The sequence below is a fragment of the Pelmatolapia mariae genome, linkage group LG8 (genome assembly GCF_036321145.2).
Source record: "Pelmatolapia mariae isolate MD_Pm_ZW linkage group LG8, Pm_UMD_F_2, whole genome shotgun sequence".
NCBI classification, from domain to species: domain Eukaryota; kingdom Metazoa; phylum Chordata; class Actinopteri; order Cichliformes; family Cichlidae; genus Pelmatolapia; species Pelmatolapia mariae.
Window position 1 is genome coordinate 16720280 of NC_086234.1, and position 23560 is coordinate 16743839.

The following is a 23560-nucleotide window of genomic DNA, read 5'->3' on the forward strand; positions in this document are numbered from 1 at the left end:
TAAACACGACCTGGCACAGCTGATATTTTACCTAAGTGGCAGTTAGAAGTTATTGTTCTAATTACACAACATGGCTTAAAATTTAGAGTATTCAGGGTTTAGTCAATTACTACACTCCGTGTAGGAAAAGTGATATATTTATATAAAATGATAAACTGATTGTGTTTATAGCACTCTTATGTGGCTGAATAAGAGCCCTGAATTTATGGCTATAGTGCAACCTCTAACATTTATCTTCTGAACCTCTAACAAAGCTGTCATTACTTTTTCCTCTCTTCAATATTCTTACTTTAAATGGATGTTTTTGAGGGAGGACCTGTTTAACTGCAGGGGCAGATCACCAGCTACAAAACTTAATTAACACTGAGGGACCAGGAGGTGGTTGGTTGGTTGGTGGGCAGGTAGACAGGCAGGCAGGAAGATCTCCCAAGCCAGGCACAGCACTGGTGGTGGCGGTGTGGTGCGAGTGTGAAGTGAACGACGTCTCCTTGCCTTACTCACAGCTTGTGTGGACAGCATGTCATTGATGGAGTGGTCATACTGCTCGGCCAGGATGGCCAGCTTACGAGTCTGCTCATCCTTCAGCCGCTTCAGCACGGCCTTGTGGTCCGATTTGGGCGTGTTTTCCAGGAGGTGGTTGCGCAGTGCCTTGTACTGGCGGGTTTGGATCTTGCAGGTGTCCTGGAACTGACGCTTGATCTGAAGCTCTTTGGACTGGAGGAGACAGAAGAAAGATGGAAGCAGCTCGGCTAAAGTGCTCCTATTGATTGTAGAAATGATCATGCTGACAGATGTGACAGACATGTCAAACATTTTACATGATATTTAAAGTGTAAACACCTGCTGAACTGTTGGATGACACCATCACGGCCACATAAGGAACTGTCCTTTGTCATGAAAACACATGTTGGAGATTTACCGTTTACGAAGACTTATGCAGTTGGATGGTTAAAACGCACATGATCTAAATTCTAAGGCGTCTAAAAATCACACATTCTTATTATGAATGTCTGTATCTTAGATGAACATTTATATTTAAGAGGTTAGATTTATAAAAATTTAAATAAACATATAAGGAAGTCCTACTTAATTCCAGTGTAATCAAAGCTCTGCGATGGTCTTAATGAGATGACTTGGCTTCTTTTATTTAAATAAATTTACCTTTTGCCCTGCCTTGGAGCGCCTCTGTCAGTGCGCCCAGGGCAGCTGTGGCTACAATTCAGATTGCCATCACCAGTGTGTGAATGTGTGTGTGAATGGGTGGATGACTGAATGTAGTGTAAAGCACTTTGGGGTCCTTAGGGACTAGTAAAGCGCTATACAAATGCAGAGCATTTACTTTTCTTGTTGCTTATGTCAATATCATTTCCCTCTGAAGAAAGTGCTTGAAATCAGAAGGGTTAGAGGGAGTAGCAGAGTAACAAAGTTTAAGCCCCGCTTTGGTGATTTTACACAATCGCTGTGAACTTTTTCCAGGTGCTCACATAAACCAGCAGCTGGACGAAACATACAGTACACAGTCTGCTCCAAAGTCTAAGAAACTAGTTTATTTTTGGTGTTCTGAGAAAAAGATTAAAACATCAAGTTGGCCGATGACTTACTGGGGCAAAGTTAAATGGCTGTGTGAGATTACAGTGCAAGGAAAATGTAATACACTGATCCAAGGCAAAGCATGAAAGCATGCAACTTAAATAATGTAAAATACACTTTCTAAATAGGTAGGAAAAAGTTTTGCTGTCATAACCTAACATTTTGTGGTGACCTAATCTGGTCCTGTAACTGTTAATCATCACTATGTGTGAGCTCTTTAATGAAAATGAATATTTTTAAATGCTAAAATATAATTACTTCTGCTATCCATTTCTAATTCCCCTCACAAAAAAGGCAGGAATTAATAGTAAAGCACATTATTATTTAATTAAGGTGCCAAATTTCTTTTATTTAAATTAGTTTTAGTGGATGACTGTTATGCTTGATTAATTTCCGACTTCTCTGAGACACGTCCGGTAGGCTGACTCAAATTTCTGTGTATAAAAACATCAATTCAGTCAATTTTAAACATGTTTTGATGGACTTAAAGTTGTTTTGTTTTAATGACAGGCAGCCTGATACATTTGTAAAGCACTGTATATACATGTATATATGTAAAAACACTGCAAACACTTTCTAGGACCTTTAATCTGATGTTTATTTTTAAGAATGAGCCTTTCTGTATATTTGTCAGGCGATAATAAATCAAAACAGTTGTTTTCTTGCCACTGGCTGATTGTACTGCACAAACTAACGAGTCATGTCCAAGAAAAAACTGATCTCATTTCACTAAAACCTGATCAATACTCTGCTGTTAAACAAACGGCCCAGACCTCGAGCATAATCTGGGTCAAGTCGAATCAGACGAGTTATAATCACAATTTTATGTTTATACTTGCTAATAATGTTTTGGTGGCTTATAAATGGGGGCAAAAAGGGGACGACAGACGACAACAGGAATGTGTGATGATACAGGAGGAATGAACAAAAAGGTAAAAAGGATTCTTTGCGCAGTAAGATAAGGAAGAAAGTAAGCAAATGGAGACATGATAATAATGGAAACAACAAAAAAAAAAAAATCATAAAAACAAACAAGACAATGATTTGAACACAAAAGAATTTATTTTTGTGTATGACAAAACGTTTCTCTATGCTTGCGAGCACACGGCTGTACAGTATGCCAACACTCATGCAGCTAAAATGAGAATAAAAGGACGACGAAATGTCTGCCCAACACAATGCAGCACTGGTCTTATAAATACTGCATTAATTAAATATATATATTAAAAAAAAAAAACTCAAGGTGATATAACTCTGTGGAAACACTCAGTGTCACAACAAAACAGAATGCAGACATGTAAACATACACAAAAGGAACAAGTTACATTCAAATAAAACATTGATTGAAACTTCTCTTTTAAAGCTCGAATTGCCATATGGAAAAAAAAAAACAACAAAAAAAACCCAAACACATTTTTTCCTTTTCTTTGGGTGAAATTACAGTTAAGACTGAGCTTTCCTACTCAGTACCGTCCCTCCACAAAAACAGCTCACATGTGGCGACACAAACAAAGCTCTTTATTCCTGCCTTTTTAAGCGCTAACGCATTTTACGAGTTTGCTCCGGCTTCATTTAGATGAACTCAAAGTATTTTGGCGTTTAGCAGAGACACAAACAGCAGAATTAACTTTGGGTTTCTTTTGGTCTGACTGACGCTGAGCTGAAATGATGAACTGACTGATTGGAAAGTTCATTTTCTAATCATTTCAGTCTTTGTTTCAAATTAATATATATATATATATATATATATATATATATATATATATATATATATATATATATATATATATATATATATATATATATATATATATATATATATATATATATATATATTTTTTTTTTTTTTTTAATTTTTTTTTTTTTTTTTTAAAAGGAGGCTCAAACATTTTGGTTTTCAGCTTCTCTGATTATCTTTAGGTTTTCTGAATACAACAGCTGGGTGGAGTTGCGACGGGTGTATTTTTTTAAGCTTCACAAGCTAAAATTGAAACGATCTTTTCATAGATATTTGTATTTCTTTAATATCTTTCAACACAGTGCAAAACAAAATATAGATAGAATCAGATATCTGCCTTCTCTTCATTCGATAGTGACCTGCTCAGCCTCATTTTTCACATTCAGTAGTTTCAATCTTTTTACTATAATTCTACCTCAAAAGATTGTCTATATGGCTTCATATTAAACGAGTTACATTGAAATATTAAACAGTTTCTTATACTTTCACTATGCAAAAACATATCCTGATTATCCTGATTCCTTATGTTTCCGCTATAGATTTAGGATATCACTTCACAACAGACTCTTGAAAGCAGGCACTTCTTATTCGATTACTACGAGCGAAATGTTTACATGGTAAATCATAACAAGATTATTGCACAACATGCAATAAAACATAATAGTCATAATATCCAACTAGAATCTAGATGATGTATTCACTAGCTGCATGTATAATAATAATAATTATAGCAGTAATATGTATAAACGTATTCTAGTTCAACTGAATATGTTTTTTGTTCCAGCTAAATGGCCCCATACTTTATCATTTAAGACCAAAATATTAATAATTATTCCTCTCTGCTCTCACGATGGTCCGAGATGTTTCCACTCAGCGGTTTATTGCACTTTTCAGTCGGCTGAGAGCTAGTGTTCAGGCTGATGTTAGTGAAATTATTGACGATCTTTCATTTTCACAGTACTTTGTGCTTTGGGGAGAGATATTACAGCCGTTGAGCTACATAACACTCTAATATTTGTTCGAAGCACTGAGGAAACAGCGCACCCTGTGAAGTAAGACAACTATGAAGAAGAACAAAAGATTGCACAAAAAACGGTCTCAAAAATAACCATAAAAAAATATCTGTCTTACAAATTAAGAGCAAAATAATAAAAATTAAAGAAACTTCTAAAGGAACTTTTACAAAAAGCAAAAATAATGAAATATTAAAACTTCACTGGGTTTCGTTCAGCAACTGTGGGTTCGACAGCTTGTTCAAGTTGGTCAAGCCAACTCATTCAGTAATATGGCTTGTTATGTGCGTGCGCGCACACACACGCTTCTGGAGCCAGCGCACACAAACCTCTGTGTGCATACGAGTGTGTGTGGGTTAAATACGGCTCATCTTTAAGAAATGTGACCAGTTTGAGTAACAAAGGAGACAATGGGGCCCAAACACGCAATGAATGGCTGCACAATGGCGTGCACACACACGCACGCTCGCACACACACATTCACACAATCTCACACCAAAATGTTCCCGACATGTCTCACTCTTGCTATCTCCACGGCCGAATTTTCCCCTTGACAAACCGTCCCGATGAAGTTCGCCTCAACCCACACTCCCACCTCATCTCCTCGCGAAACATCCTCTCCCTCTCTTCCCTCCTCTGTCTCTCCCTCTCTCTCCTCCTCCTCTCCCTCTGTCTCCTCTCTCTGACCTCCCGGGGCAGCAGGCGCGGTAACCTGCTTGGAATTTCCTTTTTCAAGATGCCAAGGGTTTGGAGTTTTATCCTGACCCTGAGCGGCAGCTTTTTAATGACCTGCCGGGCTAGTTTTAGCACTACAGAGTTAGCTAGATCTGCCAGGACGCCGAGGGGGCGTCTGCCGAAACGCTTCACCCACAGCAGGCCCTTGGCTACAAGAGAGGTGCTCCTGCATTGAGCCTGATACTCTAAGGCCAGGCTCTTTAGTGGAACTGGGATTTTGGACTGGCGAACACCCCAGTTGCGGCCTGCTTTAGGAAACATCTCATAAAGGTTACGCTCAGCCATACCGCCCAGCACCGACTGGCACATGGCAAACAGTGGCCGAGGCAGGCGAAAGAGGACGCGCATGCAGAGGCGGTTGACTTTGCGGGGCGCATGCTGGAAGAAATCACGGGCTGGCCTGACAATCAGGACCACGACCAAATAGAGGGAAAGGAAAATGGAGGGAGAGCTGAGGAAGGAGGCTGAGATGAAAATAATGGGGATGTAATAAATCCCCAAACTGATGGAGAGTCCTAAACTGAAGAGGCCGTTGGCCCAGAGGCTGAGAGTCAGGTAGGTGGAAAGCGACAGAGAACAGCAGGAACGAAGGAAAAGGTACGAGAAGAAGAGAGCCAAGAAGGCGAGCTCAGCAGAGAGGAGAACGGATGCCACTGAGGGCAGGGGTGGAGAGCGGCGGAGGGAGAGGAGGAAGATGGAGAGCAGCAGCAAAGTGAGGTTGGAAGGCTGCGCAGCGACAGAGAGGGAGAGGAGGAGGCAGATGCCGTGAGAGAAGAGTGAGGGGAGAGAAGTCTGGGCAGGAGGCGCGGGTGGGGGTGAGACGGGTATGGTCTCCAGCTCCTCCGAGGCGTCAGGGAAGTAAAACTCTGACAGCTCATCGATGTCTCGCTCACGCAGCCGCCTCTTTTCTGGGGACGAGGACAAGATGAGCTCCGACGGACAACCGTCAGCTACACCCCTGCCCTCTTCTTCTTCATTGGTCTCTATGTGTGCAGATTTACCACGATCCTCTTCGTACTCCCACTGCACTCCTTCTACTTCCCTCACTTCTGTCTCCTCTTCACCGACTTTCCACTCAACTAAATCTTCTCTGCCGTTAGCTTCTTCAGATTTACTTCCCTCCTCGTCTACCTCGTCCTTCCCCTCAGCCACACGCACACCCTCCACCTCATCTACCCCTCTGCTAAAAACTTCATCTTCATCATCTACTACTCCATCAAGCTCATCCCCAACATCATACATCTCCTTCGCCGCCATCTCGCTCTCCTTTTCTTCCTCTAGCTCCTCCCCCCCTCCCTCGCTGTCCCAGCTGCCGCTCGGCCCCTCTGTCGGCTCGCTCTTTCCCTCCTCGGGAGACCCCTGGCTCTGGGTGCTGTCACTCACTTTGAGGCTCTTGGGCTGTTGGCGGACCTCCATGGCGTGTTTCTGACGCAGCTCTTGCTCACGCCTCTTGTTATACTCCATCTGGTTGGTGAGCTCCGTCTGGTGTTGCGTGCGGATCAGCTCGGCCCGCGTACGCTGCACCAAACTCAGCTGGCGGAACTCCAGCTCCTGGGTGGATTCGTGGTGACGCAGGAGCATGGCACACTCCAAGTCCTTCAGAGTCTGCTTTTTGTTCAGATCCTGAAGAAGAAGGAGAAAAAAACAAAAAGATGCAGAAGGTGATTTGCAATACTGGGAGGACAGAAACCTGCAATAGCTACCAAAGGATATCTTGTATCAAGCTACAATCATGGTAAAAAGTATACCCTCAGATGAATTTATGGGTCATTTATTAAAAAACAAACAAAAAAATATTTTCTTTTTCAGCCATACTGTTGTAGATTTGCTGCTGCGCTTGGGATCATTGTCCTGTTGCATGAACCAGTTTCAGCCAAGCTTGTCAGACAGACGGACTCATCTGACTCTAGAATACTTAGAGATACACAGGAGTTCATGACCCAGTGACTGCAAGGTACTGAGATCCTGTCGCTGCAAAACGAGTCCAAATCATATGCTAGTATGAGGTGTTTGTGCCGTTTGCTTTTCTCCAAATGTAGTGCCGTGCAAAACACCTCCACTTTAGTCTCACTTTCCAGAAGTCTTGTAGTTTATTCTGATGCTGCTTTTAAAGCCAAAGCTTTGCTGCCATGTTCTTTTTTTAGAGAGAAGAGGCTTTCTCCTGAAATCTCTTCCAAAACATTCATACATGTTTGTCTTTTTCTAATTGTACTGTCATGAATGTAATACTTGATACTAATTGAGACCTGAAGAGTCTGAGATGGGTTTTTTGCACTCCCTCTAAATACTGTAGTTTGACTTTGGGATGAATTTATTGGGGCGTCCAGTCCTAGGAACAATGTTTTTCACTCACTGTAGAATGATGGATGCAGGTTGTTTGGAGATTGCCTTCTAATCCTTCCCAGACTGATGGCAGCAACATTTACTTCTTTTAGATTGCTGTTGTTGTGTTTCCTACTTGGCATTGTGTTAAACATCTGAATGCTTCAGCAAACTGACAAAACTTTTTAGATGTGCTCACACTTGCTCAGTTAATCAAGTGTATTTAATTAGCGGCACCCGGGTGCTACTTTACCCCCCGATTCCTATGGACGCAGGAATCGGGGGGTAAAGGGTGCAGTTGGCTTTTCACACTGTTTCTGTATACTGGCTCAGTTTTTGTTAAATAAATAATGACATGGTGTAACACGTCCTTCTCTAAACAGTTTCCAAGAAACCATTAAAATATAAATATCTACACATGAGGATTTCCACATGATGACTGCACTCATATATATATTTGAAAAATAAATTCTTCTCAAGATATTAGGTATAAACCTTAGTGTTCTCAAATAAAAGACCACTACATGCAAAACTTCAATTTTTTAGTGCACCTAATTTTCCAAGCCATTAATATTTTGCTTGTGCATTACTGTGACACATAGATGACAATGAAAACTAATTGTAAAAGTCTTAACATTTGTAAATATTATTAAACAATATCAAAATGAAAATGATATTTAATGTGCTTCAAATGACTAAGAACAGTACCTCTCTGAGCAGATCCTGCTCCAGGTTGTGGCGTGACAGCAGCATCTTCCTCTTGTACTGGCGACACTGCACCTCATAATACTGCCTCTGCCTCCGCAGCAGACCCGCCTCTTCCTCAGCCTGCCGCTGCTGCAGGCACTCCTTCTGATGCACCAACCACTCCTGTTTCTCCCGCTTTGGCGTTGACTGATTCTCGTTCAGTTCCTTGAGAGGAATAACAGCAGAGTTTAGCTCGGCTCACCGTTTGTGCAGCATTATTATAATTACCCGTCAAAATGAACTGATTGCAGGTGGAGTCGTGAAAAAGAAGACACTCGTATATTTGTTGAAACATAATGTGACAAAACTCAGGAGCACCTCTTTGAGCTGCTCTTTGCGCTGCCGATACTGTCGTTTCTGGGAATCCAGCAGGCCGGTCAGCTCCTTCTTTTGCTGCGTCAGAATGTGCTGCTGGAACTTCTTCTCCTCCGACACGACCGCCTTTCCCTGGAGGATAAAAGCCCCAAAACATTTACAATTAGTGATGATTATTTTATCGATATTGAGTCTTATCAGTGCTCTTACTGAGACAACTCTCTGTATGCTGGTGAGAGAATGAAAACTTCTCAATGGCTGCTACACTTTGGAAAGATCATCAACTTCATATGAAGCAGGCATGTGTACACTGAGCAATGTGAAAGTATTGACTAATATCAGCAAGACTAACAACATAGTGAGTATCAGAACCACACACTGTTGTTTGACATTCATCACATATATTTGAATTTATTATATTTCTCTGTGATCCTCGCTCACCTCTTTCTCCAGGATACCCTGGTGCTTCTTGGTGAGTTTTTCTCCTTCCACTGAGAAACTGTTCCTCAAATTCTCCAGCTCTTTGTCCAATCTCAGCTGATGTTCGTCCATCTCGGCCTTCAGCTTGTTCTCCAGGCCCATCAGCTGCTTCTGGTGCTGACGCCGCATTCGCTTATATCTGAGAGGAGAAACACGGTTACCTAATGGCTAATAATCAGCAAGCATTACTTAACTAAGCATTTGAAGCCCTTTGTTTCCTTTTATTTGTATAAAGTTCAAAAAGCTGTGCAAATACACTCGTTTTGATTGTCCCGTAACACCATCAACAATTCACGACTGTGACCTCACCCGGACATCTGCTCTCTCAGTGCAGAGCCCTGTTCGTGTTCCTGGATCTGACGGGTGACCAGTGAGGCGGTCCTGATGGTGGCAAAATGGTCTCGGCCTCGTCGACGTCTGCCCCCTCCCCCTCCTCCTCCACCACCACCAGCAGATGCAGCTTCTCGCTGAGAATCAACCTCTGGCTGATAGGGATCGTCATAGATGTTGTCATGGCTCTACAAGGTGGAGAAAATTAGAGCAATTAAAGGTGGCTACAAATGCAAAGTTTTATCTCAACTCAGTGTCATCCTACCGCTTCAAATAAATGAAACTAATTATTGCTAATGCAAAAACTCCCAGGAGGCTGCTCACTTAGCAAGTCTGCTACCAGGCATTTGTTTTGTAGGTGCCACATTGCCAATCTGCTGTGCATCTGGTTCTGCTTTTGCCTTCCTTTTCCTGTAGGTGGCACCAGATTGCGCTTATAAAACTGGTCAGGGGGAAACAACAGAACAGCTTCTCCTTTGGCTCATCCAAACTACAATAAAAAGGTAAAATAGCCCAACTATAAGTATCACTCGATGCTTTTAGCCCGAAAGTTACACGTCTCTCAGCAGATACACACCAGACTCACACTTAACACTGCAAGCCAGACAAGCTCCAAGTACCCTTCAGCATATGGGTCACCTGCTTATCCAGGTGAGCCACGGCAGTGATTGAGGGGTTAGACTGCTAAACAACACATCCACCCACAGACGTGTTAACACGTGGACTGACCAGCGGCTTGTGCAGGACGGAGCTGTTGGAGGTGACGGTGTGCTCTCCCTCCTGCATCATGGCCATCTCCCCACTGTCATCGGAGCCGTCTGCCAGACTGTTGACCGAGCTACTCTGGGAGCTGGCGCTGATGGACATGGATGGCAGAGAGTGGGAGCTCTCCATGCTGTTGACTGTGCCGGTGCGCAGCATGTACTGCTCCACATCCTGGAGGGGAAAAAATAAAGCTTTTGCTAAAATAATGACAAAGCTCTAAAAAAAAGAACAAATAGAGTCTCTGATTGAGGGTTATTTGCTCAGTGGGACTGTATTAAAGAAAAAAAATGATACTGAGCAAACATATTTAAACATCCCAAAAAATGCAGGTCTGATAGATTGAACCACAGTCGCTATTCTTTCATTTACTTTTGTTTAAACGGCCATCAAAGAATTAAATAGATAAAAAAGTCTTTGTATGAGGACAAAAGGGTCTTATTTACCTTACGTCTTTATTCTTATAGTAACCAGTGCCTTTATTTACCTCAACTGCAAGAATAGGCCTTTAAAGCAGGTTTTCAGTAGAAGCAAACACTCATTCATGTGCTTTGTGTTCATGAGTGCAATTGTTCATGTTTCAAGACTCTTATTTGCTCTGTCAACATTACTGCGTTATGCTGGGCCAATCCTGTTTCTATGAGATTATATTTAAAAAAATAAATAAATAAATAAAACCGCAAAATATCATCACCATTTCCCCTATTTTCTAATTTGTGGATTAAATAATTACCATTGGACTCTGGCTTTATTTACAATTGCAATGCAATATAAACAGCAGCAGTTTATATGAAGCAAATCCAAAACAAAACATCATCACATGTCCCTTGACAGTAGCGCTTTCTTTCTTAATTTTACAAAGAAAAAAAGAAAAAAAAAATCAGGAGAGGAACTCAAATATTTAAAGCGAGCATAAATTAAGAGATGACCCCAAAGATTGCCGTTTGGTATTTGCTAATTGTACTTTCATGTTTCAGCTTTCTTAATCCCCTTTCACATATGAAGCAGCTGTTCTCGTGTTATGTGCCTGTCTGATGTCATTAGCCATTTCTGGGCCCAAACTCTTTTTGTGGTTTCGCTAATAAGAGAAGAAAATTGTCCACTGATCAATATTAGAGGCTTGTTTATATTAAATAAAATAGGATAAAAGGCATTACAGTGTTGATATGTCATCACCCTTTCTTACCTCTTCCTCATCGCCTCCTTCAGGTGCGGGACCATTGTGCGCCTCATGAAAGAGGATTTTCTTCATCTTCCGGTACTGAAGGTTGTCCAGCTCACGAACAGCATCCTTGGTGCGTGCAATCAGGTCCATCACAACTGTCATGGGACGCTCTCTGCATAGGAAATGGTGCTGGGTAGACGGAGGGTTGAAAGAAGGGGTGAGATGGACAGTGACAGGATGAAATACCTCAGTCTGACAGTTAAAAATACATAGACATGCCCATCACTGTTGACACAAAATTATACATCCAAGTAAAATAAAATCATTGTTTTTCATTTAAAACAACAACAACAAAAAAAACCCCTCCTTGGTGATTATTTGCTTGCACACTGAACCTTCACTCAGTGTTTTCCTTCAAGCCTAAAATTCTGCTTTGAATTTAAAGCACAATTTTAATTATTTGTCGAAAAACAACAAGCTGAAAAGAAACTGCTAGAAATAGATGAAAATATATTTCATTCTATTCTCTCAGTTAAAAATTAATCACACGGCTGTTTGTACCTTGAGCAGCACATCAGAGGTAGGTCTGTCCTGGGCAATCTTCTGCAAACAGGAGTCCACGAAATTGCGGAAATAATCCGACCTGAAAATTGCCAAAACATCATGATTATACAAATAATTTAAGCAATGCATACTGCATTATTACACACATAATAATCTTAATTATGTTATAGTCCGTTAAAGCAGCTTGAGAGATTTGTTAGCTCAATTAAAACTCGGAAAGCATTAAAAATGTCCTGATGTGGAGACAAACTGGTTAAAAACCAGCAGTAAGTGTCCCATGAGAAATACTGAAGGGTTTGTCCACGGTTACCTGAGATGATTCAAATAATGTAACAATTTAAACACTGATCTATAAGAGCATGGCAGCAAACTCAAAGTGTGAGTTCATTCCTATGTTCAAAAGGTCTTAATAACAAGTCATTTTTATGAAACCTATTTAAAAATAAATAAATAAATAAATAATATATTTATTTATTATTATTTTTTAAAATAAAACCAATTATGAAATAAATTACAGAAAGACACAGGTCGGTTGCAAAGCTTCGTCTCTCACCAGTGATTAGACTGCAACACAGGGCTCTCATTCTGGGCGATGTGGTATAAGGCACTCATAGCATTCATGTTGAACAGAGGAGGCTTCCTTTCCGCTGCAGAGTCACAAAGCATGACATAGCGTGACAGAGAAGGAGAGGCAGACAAAGAACAAGGAAGGAAAAAAAAAAAAAAGGAAAGAAAAAATTAAATGGCCGGACACTTTCAGCTTTGTGAACACAAAGAGACACTTGTGGAGCACTGTATGGCCATCTCTTACCCAGCTCTATGCAGGTGATGCCAAGTGACCACACATCCACCTTCCCGTCGTACTGACCCTCATCCATGGCTAAGATCACCTCAGGGGCCATCCTGGGTGGAGGAAACAACAACAACAACAACACATCAGCAGTAATTCAGCCATTTCCAGCCTTCTTCCTTTGATCCAGCACACAATGGCACCTGGAGGCTCACTGTTGTTTCCAGCATCTGCCCCACCTAAACAGGCAGCGTTAGCTTTATGCTCATGTAGAGTAACAACAAATAATTGTGGCTGCTGAACAGTGAGAGGTGGGAGTAAACCACTTGGTGATTTAACCTCCTCAAATACACTTGGAAAGATTGGAAAGGAAAGATTCGGTGGCAAAATAACCTTTTTTTTTTAATTAACAACTTAAAATTAAATGCATGCTCATTCTACAGATCAAAGGTTTTCCCAGTGTGAACTGTACTCTGCCTGCTTTGAATGAATTTGAATGTGACATTTGGGTGGCCACACCTTGCTTCACAAATGTGAGCATAAATGAAGCAGAGACGGCAGCGTTTAGTCAGCTATCTTAGGTTCAATGCAAATTAACCCTCATAATGTCCTCCCGATTTCCATACACCTGTGGTCCTCAGGGGTCAAAAATGTCCCTACTTCATTTGAGTGTTTTTTAAAGTATAAAGTATAAATTGTCAATCAATTCAGTGTTACATCTTAGTTTTACTTAAGAACAACACATTAACACAAAATTTAACCAACATTACACATTTTAGGGCCACCAGACCTTGTTTATATAAAATACACCCTGTTTTTTAAGCGGAAATAAAACAAGAAAATAAAATATTTAATTGTTTAGATAATTTTGACTATCTGACTAACTACAGAGTGCTGTATGTTGAACTTTAGTGAGAATTTTGTTTTTGAACCATTTAACATTTTTAAATGGCAGCACATAATCACACCTGTGGTCCTCAGGGGTCAAAAATGTCCAAACTTCATTTGACTGTTTTTTAAAATATAAATTATAAATTGTCAATCAATTCAATGTTACACCTTAGTTTTACTTAAGACCAACATATTAACACAAAATTTACCCAACATTTTACATTTTAGGGCCACCACACTATGTTTACATAAAGTACACTGTGTTTTTGAGCAAAAATAAAATCAGACAATGAAATATTTAATTGTTTAGATAATTTTGACTATCTGACTAACTACAGAGTGCTGTATGTTGAACTTTAGTGAAAAATTTTTTTTTGAACCATTTACATTTTTTTAATGGCAGCACATAATCACACCTGTGGTCCTCAGGGGTCAAAAATGTCCAAACTTCATTTAACTGTTTTTAAAATATAAAGTATACTTTGTCAATCAATTTAATGTTACGTCTTAGTTTTACTTAAGACCAACACATTAACACAAAATTTACCCAACATTTTACATTTTGGGGCCACCAGACCTTGTTTATATAAAATACACTGTGTTTTCGAGTGGAAATAAAACAAGAAAATAAAATATTTAATTGTTCAGATAATTTTGACTATCTGACTAACTACAGAGTGCTGTATGTTGAACTTTAGTGAAAAAATTTTTTTTGAACCATTTATAATTTTTAAATGGCAGCACATAATCACACCTGTGGTCCTCAGGGGTCAAAAATGTCCCCTCTTCATTTGAGTTTTTAAAAAAATATAAATTATAAATTGACAATCAATTCAGTGTTACACCTTAGTTTTACTTAGGATCAACACATTAACACAAAATTTACCCAACATTTTACATTTTAGGGCCACCAGACCTTGTTTACATAAAGTGCACTGTGTTTTTGAGTAAAAACAAAATGAGAAAATAAAATATTTAAATGTTCAGATAATTTTGACTATCTGACTAACTACAGAGTGCTGTATGTTGAACTTTAGTGAGAAAGTTTTTTTTGAACCATTTATAATTTTTAAATGGCAGCACATAATCACACCTGTGGTCCTCAGGGGTCAAAAATGTCCCCATCTGGTTTGATTGATACTTAATTACTATGAAGTGGATTTTTCCCCACTTTTAATTAAAACTTAATTCAAAGATTCTGACACATTTTTTTTATTCCATTTCAAATTTAAGTCTGATAAAAACCTCATAAAAATGATTTTTTTCTTTGTTTTGGGTAAAAAAATAAATCAAATCATCAGTTATTGTGATTATTGTTTCACAACCAGAGTCGGTTGCTTTAACAGATGATCACAGACGGGTTTATGTCAAAGTTAATTTAGAAAGCTGTTTTTAAACTACTTTAAGTTTTTTACTGGCAGCAAATAATCACATCTGTTGTCCTCTGGGCTCAAAAATGACCCTGTTTGCTTTGACTGTTTATAAAGCCATAAGTATAAAATATCATCCATCTCTGTGTTTCAAGGTTTTATTCAACTTTATTCCAGCTCATTACCTGACATTTTTCTATGTTTTGGCATGGTAGGACACCAGGGCATGGGTCTGAGTGAAGGCAAACTTTCATGTCCATATTTGACACAAGTGCAGGAGGAAGCTCAGGTTTATTCCTCTGCACTGGTCCCATCATGGACAGCTTTCTTTTCTGCAGTTGCAGGCCAGGGTCATATACAGTAAACAAGTTGTTACAGGTGATTGTTTTCTTTTGGAAACCTGCAATGTTAGGGACAACTCGCATGTCCTGACTGCAGGACAGACCGTTTGCCATCGTACACTAGCATGTTCCATGTACAGCTGGACCTGCATCACACGCTGCCCATGTTTTTATCTCATAGGTTTACTTGGGATGTTCTGTTGGAATGGACAGAGTCTTCTGAACGGGACTTGGTGCTCATACAGTCACATCAGTATCAGGATCTTACCACACACAGGAGAAACACCCACTTGTTCCATACACCTCAAATGGGAGCGCGTTTGTGTCATGAACAACAGGGCTCGCAAAATCGCTAGCCCGATGTTGCGGAGCAAGTGATATCTCCGGTCGGGCGACCAAAATCTATCTCAGCCCCCGATGATCATCTATTGTGTCTTTATCAAGAAATTATATCATTTTTGCGCTTCTATGATTAATCTTGTGTCACCTTTAAAACTGCTCTACCAGACTCAGGATGTCATAAACTGGTCGTAGCGACTTTACTGGATGCACGGCAGTAAGAATCAACATACCCACATATGCCTACAGCTGCATTCAATCCATTTTTCTTCCTCTCTCGTTGTCCCTCCTTGTTTGTCATTGAGTTGGCTGTAGAGCAGCTCATCTGCTAATTGGATGGTTGTTGGTTCAATCTCTGTGTGCTCTAGTCTGGAGTTCTTACCAAGGTGTCCTTGGGCAAGTTACTGAACCCCAACTTGGTCTCTGATGCATCCATTGGCATGTGAACGTTAAAAAGCAGAATACAAGCAGAATACACTGTGAATAATGCTTTCAGTACTCGAGTAGAAAGCCAATGAAGGAGTATGGGACCTGGCATCTGTGCTTGGACTGTGATAGATTATCTTTCTCTGAGGCACATGAGAGAGTCATGCATCGTCTGTCACTGGGAAGGATAGAAGACCAGATCAATGTTTCCTCACATTACTGCAAATATTCCTCTGTCTCAGCTGACTCCTCTTTCCTGCTTGATTCTTTGTCTTCATCATAATTGAAATGGATGATGTGCAGTCCTCTGACACATCTTCTATTCCAGTTTCACATTCTGAAAACTCAAGAAACTTCCAGAAGCCCAGTCACTTTCTTTCCAAGCTCCTCAGACAACCATGTGCTGGATGCCTGAGAACCTACTTGAACATAGTTCAGATTCTTCATCACTTTTCTTCACTTCATAGCCTTCTTCCACTTCTGCAGGTGGGTGATGAGCTTTTTCAGAGAAAGGGTAGCATGTGCTCTAAATATTGACAATATTTTCTATATCTTCTAACCCTGGATCTTCCTGAACATTGATTCCCTCTAGAGGACAATATGTGCTTTGTCCTACTGGTCATTGCTTTGCACAACATGGTAAAAAAAAGTATGCTCATCAAAGTATGCAAATCTCTAGTGCAATGGAGGCTTGTGAGCATACTTTCTGTGTATGTATTATTGTAGGGTCTACCTTACAATACGAAGCACTTTGATGCGACTGTTGTTTTGATTTGGCGCAGTATAAATAAAATTTCATTGAATATAGAGCACCTGCCTCCTCATTGTGCTGCCTGTTGTTGTTGTTGTTGTGGTTGTTATGACCAGTGCTTGACCCCAAACATCAGTGATCCAAGATCAAAGATGTTTGAAAGCAGTATGTTGTGAAAATACGGCCTTTTGCAACACTTTGTACTTTGGGGTCATTTTTGTCCACGAGGACCACAGGTGTTATAAAATCCAATAAAAACCCCATAAATAAATCAAATTACTTAAAACTTATTCCAATCATGCATAGTATAGTAATGAATAACTTCTGTTATTTTCAGACCATTTGATGAATAAAAAACATATTTTTGATAGCAAAAGATTTCTGTAGAGGACAAAAATGACCCGTGGACAACACAAGGGTTAAAGCACGTTACCCGCATGATTAGAGACTACACTTTATCTAGACACCAGCAGTACGCTAGATATTAATGAATAATAAATTGTCAAGATCGGAGGAAATGTATCTGATTTTACAACTGCACAACTAAAAATCAACACACGCAAGTTAATGACAACATTTAAAGATTTCGACTATATTTACATGTACGAAACCTTTACAATGTGCAAACAAGCTCATTTAAGAGTGCTGCTGCTTCTCACTCGCCTTTACACTCAGTGGACAAAATAGACGCCACATAACAGCAATGCTAACAGTCTGAAAAGCTCATTTCGCCTGCACAGACATGACATCATCGTCTTAGGGATATCCTCTTTCTTTGACATCACACAAAGCTAGGAGTCGAAAAAAACAGAGTGAAATGGAGAGCTCAGAGCCTGAGATTACTTATACATACACTGACCTCAGTATTTGAACTTTAACATGAGCTTCTATGATTGTAACAGAACAGAAAGGCAAGGAAAATACAGCAAAACATCACAGGTATGTTTTAACCCCTTAACGCCTAGTGTATCATATTTGATACGCACGATTTTGGTTAGGTTTTGAGGCTTTTTTGAGAATCCACAATGAGTAGGCAAGTGAGACACTGGTTTGATGTTTTACCAGTAAGGTGTTCCCACGAAGGAGTTGGCTGGAGCGACAATAGAGGCCGAGCCAAAGTCTCCCAGTTTGACCTGACCTGGCTCTGTCAACAAGATGTTTCCGGCCTTCACATCCCTGAGAGAGAAACGATCAGACGGGAGAAAATGACGGGTCAGGAAAAACACGACGGAGACAAAACAGTTTGAGAGAAAATGCATTGTTGAAGGCTGGGGAGCAGCATGATGCACAGTGAGAGAGCACAAGCACCATTGCATAAGCTTATCTCAGGCAGCACAGTTTGTGCTTTCTCCCCTCTATTTGTTTAGTCTCTTGTCAGAAGTGTGGGGGAGGAGAGCAGAATAGATCCAGATAAGTGAGAAATGAATAGGGGTTACCTGTGAATCATGTTGTGAGAGTGAAGATACACCAATCCCTGCAATGCACCATGGGTTATGGCAGCTATCTCCACTTCCTGCAGCGGTTTCTTGTGGACTGAGTGAAGAGAGAGATTTGGGAATATCAGGCATTGTTTATGTGAATGTAAACTCAAACGGGTAAAACATATGGTTTTGTCATTACTAATCTGTCTTACTTACCTTCTAAAAGGTCAGAAGCTGAACCCAAGCAGTACTCCATCACCAGCTAGAAGAGAAACAGGGGGAGTGTTAAACTGCAAACCAAGAGTACACTTGGTGTTAAAAACATTGTCACACTTGACCTAGGCGGAAAGAGCTTTTTTTTGTACCAGAGACTTCAACCCATTTATCAAAGTTTTAACACTGCTGTCAAACTAAAGTGCAGTTCGGGAAAGTCTTCTCATGTCCTCCTCACAATGGAGCTCTGAGAGCCAAAGTATGCATAGATGTAAAAGCTAACCATGCCACATAATGTATCATTATTTAGGCGTCTATAGATAACAGCACACCTTAAAAGTGAAACATTTTAAGCCTTTTTTTTGTTTTAATTTTGATGATCGTGACTTATACCTTGTGAAAATCAGACATACAGAATATTTTTATACGTGGTTGGAGCTCCGTTACCATGAATCACTGCATTAATGCAGCATGGTGTACAGGAAGCCCAGGCTGCTCTGATAGCTGCTTTCATCCTGTCTGTATTTTTGGGTTCTGTGTTTCTCATCTTCATTTTGACAATAACAACACAGACACTCTGGGGTTCAGGTCAGATGAGCTGGCTGGTCAATGAGGCACAGCAATACTGTGGCCAGCAAACCATTTGCTAGTAGTTTTCGTACTGCGAGCAGGGGCTAAATCCTGCTGGAAAAGGAAATCACCATCTCTCTCCATAAAGTTTGTCAGCAGATTAAAGCACAAAGTGCTCTAAATCTCCAGGTGGGTGGCTTTGTTGACTGTAGACTTGATAACACAGTGGATCAACTGACACCAACATGAGGAAATGACATGGCACTGCAGAAACTTCACGCTGGACTTCAAGCATCTTGGATTTTGTGCCTCTCTACTCTTCCTCTAGTCTTTAAGACCTTAAATTTTACTTTTATGTGGAAAGAGAAGCACTGAGCAGCTGTCCAGTTCTTTTTGATGTCGTCTCCGGTTCAGGAGTGCATTAGGAATGCTAAAGTTGTAGCTGCTTTCCTGGAGACGCACTGACACCAGCCTCAGTCCACTCTTTGTAAAGTCGCCCAAGTTCTTGAATTGATTTTCTTGACAATACCATCGAGGGTGCAGCCATCACTGTTGTTTGTGCAAAATTCCATTAATATGCTTTGATCGAGCACTCTGCGAACAGCCAGACTTTTCAGCAACAACATCCTGTGGCTTCCCCTCCTTGTGGAGTGTATCAGAGATCATCTGGAGAACAGCCCAGTCATCTCTATAACTGTGGTTACATGTACTCAACTATATAGAGAGACGCACTCAATTGCCACTGTTCAAATACTAATATACTAAAATATAGTAGTTTTATTACAAGGGCTGCTCATTTCCATGCACTACAAGGCATACTCACACAAAAAAGGCTTTAAATATTTTACTGTTTGGATGAATATGTAAAAAAAACAAAACAAAAAAAAAAAAAAACCCAAAACTTTCACTTCATTCTAATTTTCTGAAATGCACTAATATGTTTTGTTAAAAAACACAAAACACACCAGTTAATTACGATGATGTCATTTTTAGAGCTCTTTTGTTTTTTGCCACATCAACTTTCTCCGGGGACTGAGAGCCTTTTGAGGATATCTGGAACGAAAAACTGCATTTTGGCTGCAGAAACCAGAGACTATATTTAATTCCTGCAGTCACAGTGAAACAAACAGACTCTGTGGCAACTGCAACTTGCCTCAAGCTGCACAGAAAAAAGGAGGAAGTACCAGAAACCGGTTTCAATATTAGAACAAATGGTCAACGTTTCATGTTTTTATTCACACTGAAACAAAAGGCAGGGTTTGCTGTTCTCTTCCTGACCGAGAGAGAATGTGAAAGACGGAGCTAAGGGGGGAGAGAGAGTAAGTCGAGGGGTGAGAGAACCAAATTTGATGGTTGTTATGATCTCAAGTTGAAATAAAAATAAAACGGTAAACTGAGTATTTATTTATCAATCACAGCACTGCTTTTACTCATCTTTGACATTTTTCAAAGATAGTGAAAATGAACACAGGAATACTGCAGAGGGGACAAAGTTCTGGGTGTATTTTTACAGGCCATTGGTGGCCCAAATATGTGCATAAAAAAGAAATGTGTTTAAAGTGGATGATGAAATATCCCCAACTATATTCTTTGTTTTATTTTTTAAATGTGTGGTACTGGGAATGTTAACATCTTTAACAACCGCCTAAGCAAGTCACTTTTAAAATCATTCATTTGATTAACACAACACTGATGAGCGCACAGCTTTTGCACACACTCACCCAGGCTGTGTGCTCTCTCAGGTAGCAGCCACGGTACTCCACAGTGTTGGGGTGGCGCAGTTTCTGGAGGAACTTCACTTCCTTGATGATATCCTGCCATTTCTAGGATACGAGCAGAGCCTTCATCACTCTATCCATAAGATATTACATCTGCAGCAGATCAGCCATTAGAGAGTCGCCAGGTCTTACCTCATTGGACTGTTTGCCACTATAGGACATCTTCTTGATGGCCACCACCTCATTTGTGCGGATGTCGTGGGCCTAGTGGGGAAAATTTAAGGACAACATGCAGTAAATTTTTTGAAGCTTTGGATGCTGCTCGAACCATCTTTGTCTCTATTTCTTTAAATAGCACAGACGCCCTCGCCTTGTTTTTTTTCCCCCTCCACACAAAGTTAATTGCAAGCAAAACTCAAACGCTTAAACCTGGCTGAGAGCATCAGTGCAGCATTTATTCCACAAAGCACTTGAGACACATCCATCAATGCTTCTCACATTAGATACAACAAAGAAATGGCCATTATATAAAACGAGCATTTCTGTAGAGCTTCCTTCCCTCTTCTCCTCTGCCCTCCTATCATCCCTTCATCCATGACTGGCTGCTTTTCACCCTTCATTAAACAGGGACTTTTATCCTGCTCTGAAAAGTTGTTCTCCTTCCCTGACTCGCACTGTGTTTTTACTTTTTCCTTCTCTGACCCGCCACCTTTCATCTTCAGTCGACAGGTTTATCCAGCTTGTGCTCTTAATGGAAGTACCACCATCTGTCAGCTATTCTTCTTTGCTGCGCTTAGCTTTTCTTAGCATCAATCACTCCGACTTCAGCAAGATTTATAGCAGTAATTACATTTGAACCAAGTCAAATCCCCCCAAAAACAATGCAAAAATCAAAGTATGAAAGAATTTTTTAATTACGCTATGAAAATTTTGCCTGTCAAGGTTTTTGTTGTTTAAAATGCACCTATGCACATAAGCACGACTGGCCTGCATGTAGTTAAGGTAATGAGTCATGTTACTTTACTTAGTAAGATCTGTTATTTATAGTAACTTCCTATGAGGGAAGTAATAACCTCTCAGGTGGGCGCTGAAATGGTTTATATGCAGGAAGAACTGAGCCTACACTGTTGTCTATGGTGCCAAAAATACTGATCAACTTACATAAGAAGAAAAACAAAGCCAGACAAATAATTAGACATTAATAAGACAATAATATATATATATATACAAAGGTAATGATTTTCATTTCACCTGCATTCTCATGCTTACATTATATAAATTCAGTGAAGAACAGCTGTATACAACATTATGAACACCATGCTAAATACTCAGAGACTGCAGTCTTAAATTTATAACAAGCAGAGCACTTTTTAAAGTTTGCCAGATGACTGAGTCAGTGTGTGACTGAAAACTAAAATATCATCCAAACTCCAGAATTCAAGAACCGATTTTCAGCGTACTCAGTCAACGTTATTTGTCCGTAGCCTGTCCCCATGTTTATATGCCTTCAGGTAAGCTGCATGTTAAAACCACATACCTGAACATTTTCCTACTACTGAATTCAAACGAACATAACTACACACCTACAACTCTGTTGCAGAGCTGACAAAGATCAAACACACAATTCAAACCGATAAATGAACACAAGTATCTGAAATCATATTAAGTAACAGGCCTTCACATTTAAGCCTGCACTCAGGGGAAAGCACACTTAAGGGCTCTTGTGTGCACTCTATTACATTTCTATTAAAGAGCCAAACCTTAAGAAAACTAACTTACAAAGTACACTGCTCCGAAGCTCCCATGGCCGATCTCCCTCAGGTCCGTGAAGAACTTCTCGGGATCTTCCCTCGAGAAGAGCTCAGCCACCTCCGGGTCCTTCAGGCTCCCGGCCCGCACACTCGATGGCATGGCCAGCGCCTGGTGAGCGTGGAAGAGACACACTGGGTGAGCATCTGTTATTTGGAAAGGATACCAACATTTGTGCTGAAAGCACGAGTTGCCTCGGAAACACGGTCTAGTCTGTCACATGAAGTCGACACTCTTAGATCTCTGTGGTGGAAATTGTTGACACTGATGTCACTCATGCCATTTAAAAAATATATTGTTCTCAATCAAAGATGAAAGGGGAAAGGAGTACAAAGCACAAATCTGGGCTTACACCCATGTTTTTTTTTTTTTTTAAAGGAAATACACAGAGTTTCTCTTACATATCATCTACAATTTTATATCAGTCTTATTAAATATGTATTTTAAACCCTATTAATGCTTTTTCTTCTTCTCCTACACAGATATTGTCATGTATTGCAGAAGACTGTCTTGCAATAAACGTATGAGGCTTGCAGAATTGCAGCACTATATCAAAGGATGGTCCTGGCAACAATACTGATCAATTTCTTGAAGACCTGGAACATCTTTTTAATGTTTCTAAAATGTGTGGCACGCTGCACTGAGCAGAACACTGCACACATAGACTGCTGTGTGTGGCTAACATAAGCAGTGTTAGCTTTCTCTCCTCGTGGGGTAATGTCCACACACTTGAACAGAATGTGCTTTTGCATTGCTACAGCAGAGCTCATAAATACCAGTTTACTGTGACACAACCTACATACATCCTTTTTCTCGCGATCACAATACTGCAGAACTGCACCGGCTAGGCAGGGCTGCCATCCACACTTCTTGTTCACAGCTTCCCATCACACAGAGAGGAGTCCAGCCGTCTGCCAGAGCTGCAGTCCTGGCTACTAATGGGTGGCTGTGTAACATCTTAGATCCAACAGTTAACTAGCATTAAATTATACATTGTAAAATACTAGTTTTTCAGTTGCAGGCCAGCGAGAACAGCAATATTCAATTGCAATTGTAATGCATCATCATGCAATCATATCCTCCTGAGACCCGGCCTATTTGTTAATGTCCTCTGTAGTGGACACACAAATTAAAACAAACAAACAAAAAAAACCCAAACA

At 40.3% G+C, this 23560-nt stretch overlaps 1 protein-coding gene across 3 annotated transcripts in view; it reads right to left on the minus strand.

The window, feature by feature from the left end:
- taok2b (TAO kinase 2b) overlaps positions 1 to 23560 on the minus strand; it is a 32560-nt gene that overhangs the window by 4907 nt on the left and 4093 nt on the right. Inside the window, exons 2-18 of one of the 3 annotated variants that reach the window (XM_063481298.1) lie at positions 22371 to 22511; positions 20784 to 20855; positions 20595 to 20696; positions 18307 to 18352; positions 18106 to 18202; positions 17732 to 17845; positions 12573 to 12664; positions 12315 to 12408; positions 11759 to 11840; positions 11219 to 11386; positions 10000 to 10206; positions 9250 to 9458; positions 8902 to 9079; positions 8464 to 8592; positions 8107 to 8310; positions 6460 to 6699; positions 493 to 714 (exon numbers count right to left, since the gene is read on the minus strand). In XM_063481298.1, coding sequence (XP_063337368.1) covers positions 493 to 714; positions 6460 to 6699; positions 8107 to 8310; positions 8464 to 8592; positions 8902 to 9079; positions 9250 to 9458; positions 10000 to 10206; positions 11219 to 11386; positions 11759 to 11840; positions 12315 to 12408; positions 12573 to 12664; positions 17732 to 17845; positions 18106 to 18202; positions 18307 to 18352; positions 20595 to 20696; positions 20784 to 20855; positions 22371 to 22502 — 2388 coding nt within the window. In that variant the 5' untranslated portion in view covers positions 22503 to 22511. Of the gene's footprint in view, positions 1 to 492; positions 715 to 3460; positions 6700 to 8106; positions 8311 to 8463; positions 8593 to 8901; positions 9080 to 9249; positions 9459 to 9999; positions 10207 to 11218; positions 11387 to 11758; positions 11841 to 12314; positions 12409 to 12572; positions 12665 to 17731; positions 17846 to 18105; positions 18203 to 18306; positions 18353 to 20594; positions 20697 to 20783; positions 20856 to 22370; positions 22512 to 23560 lie in introns of those variants that run through there. The other 2 variants (XM_063481299.1, XM_063481297.1) reach the window with 2 other exon arrangements.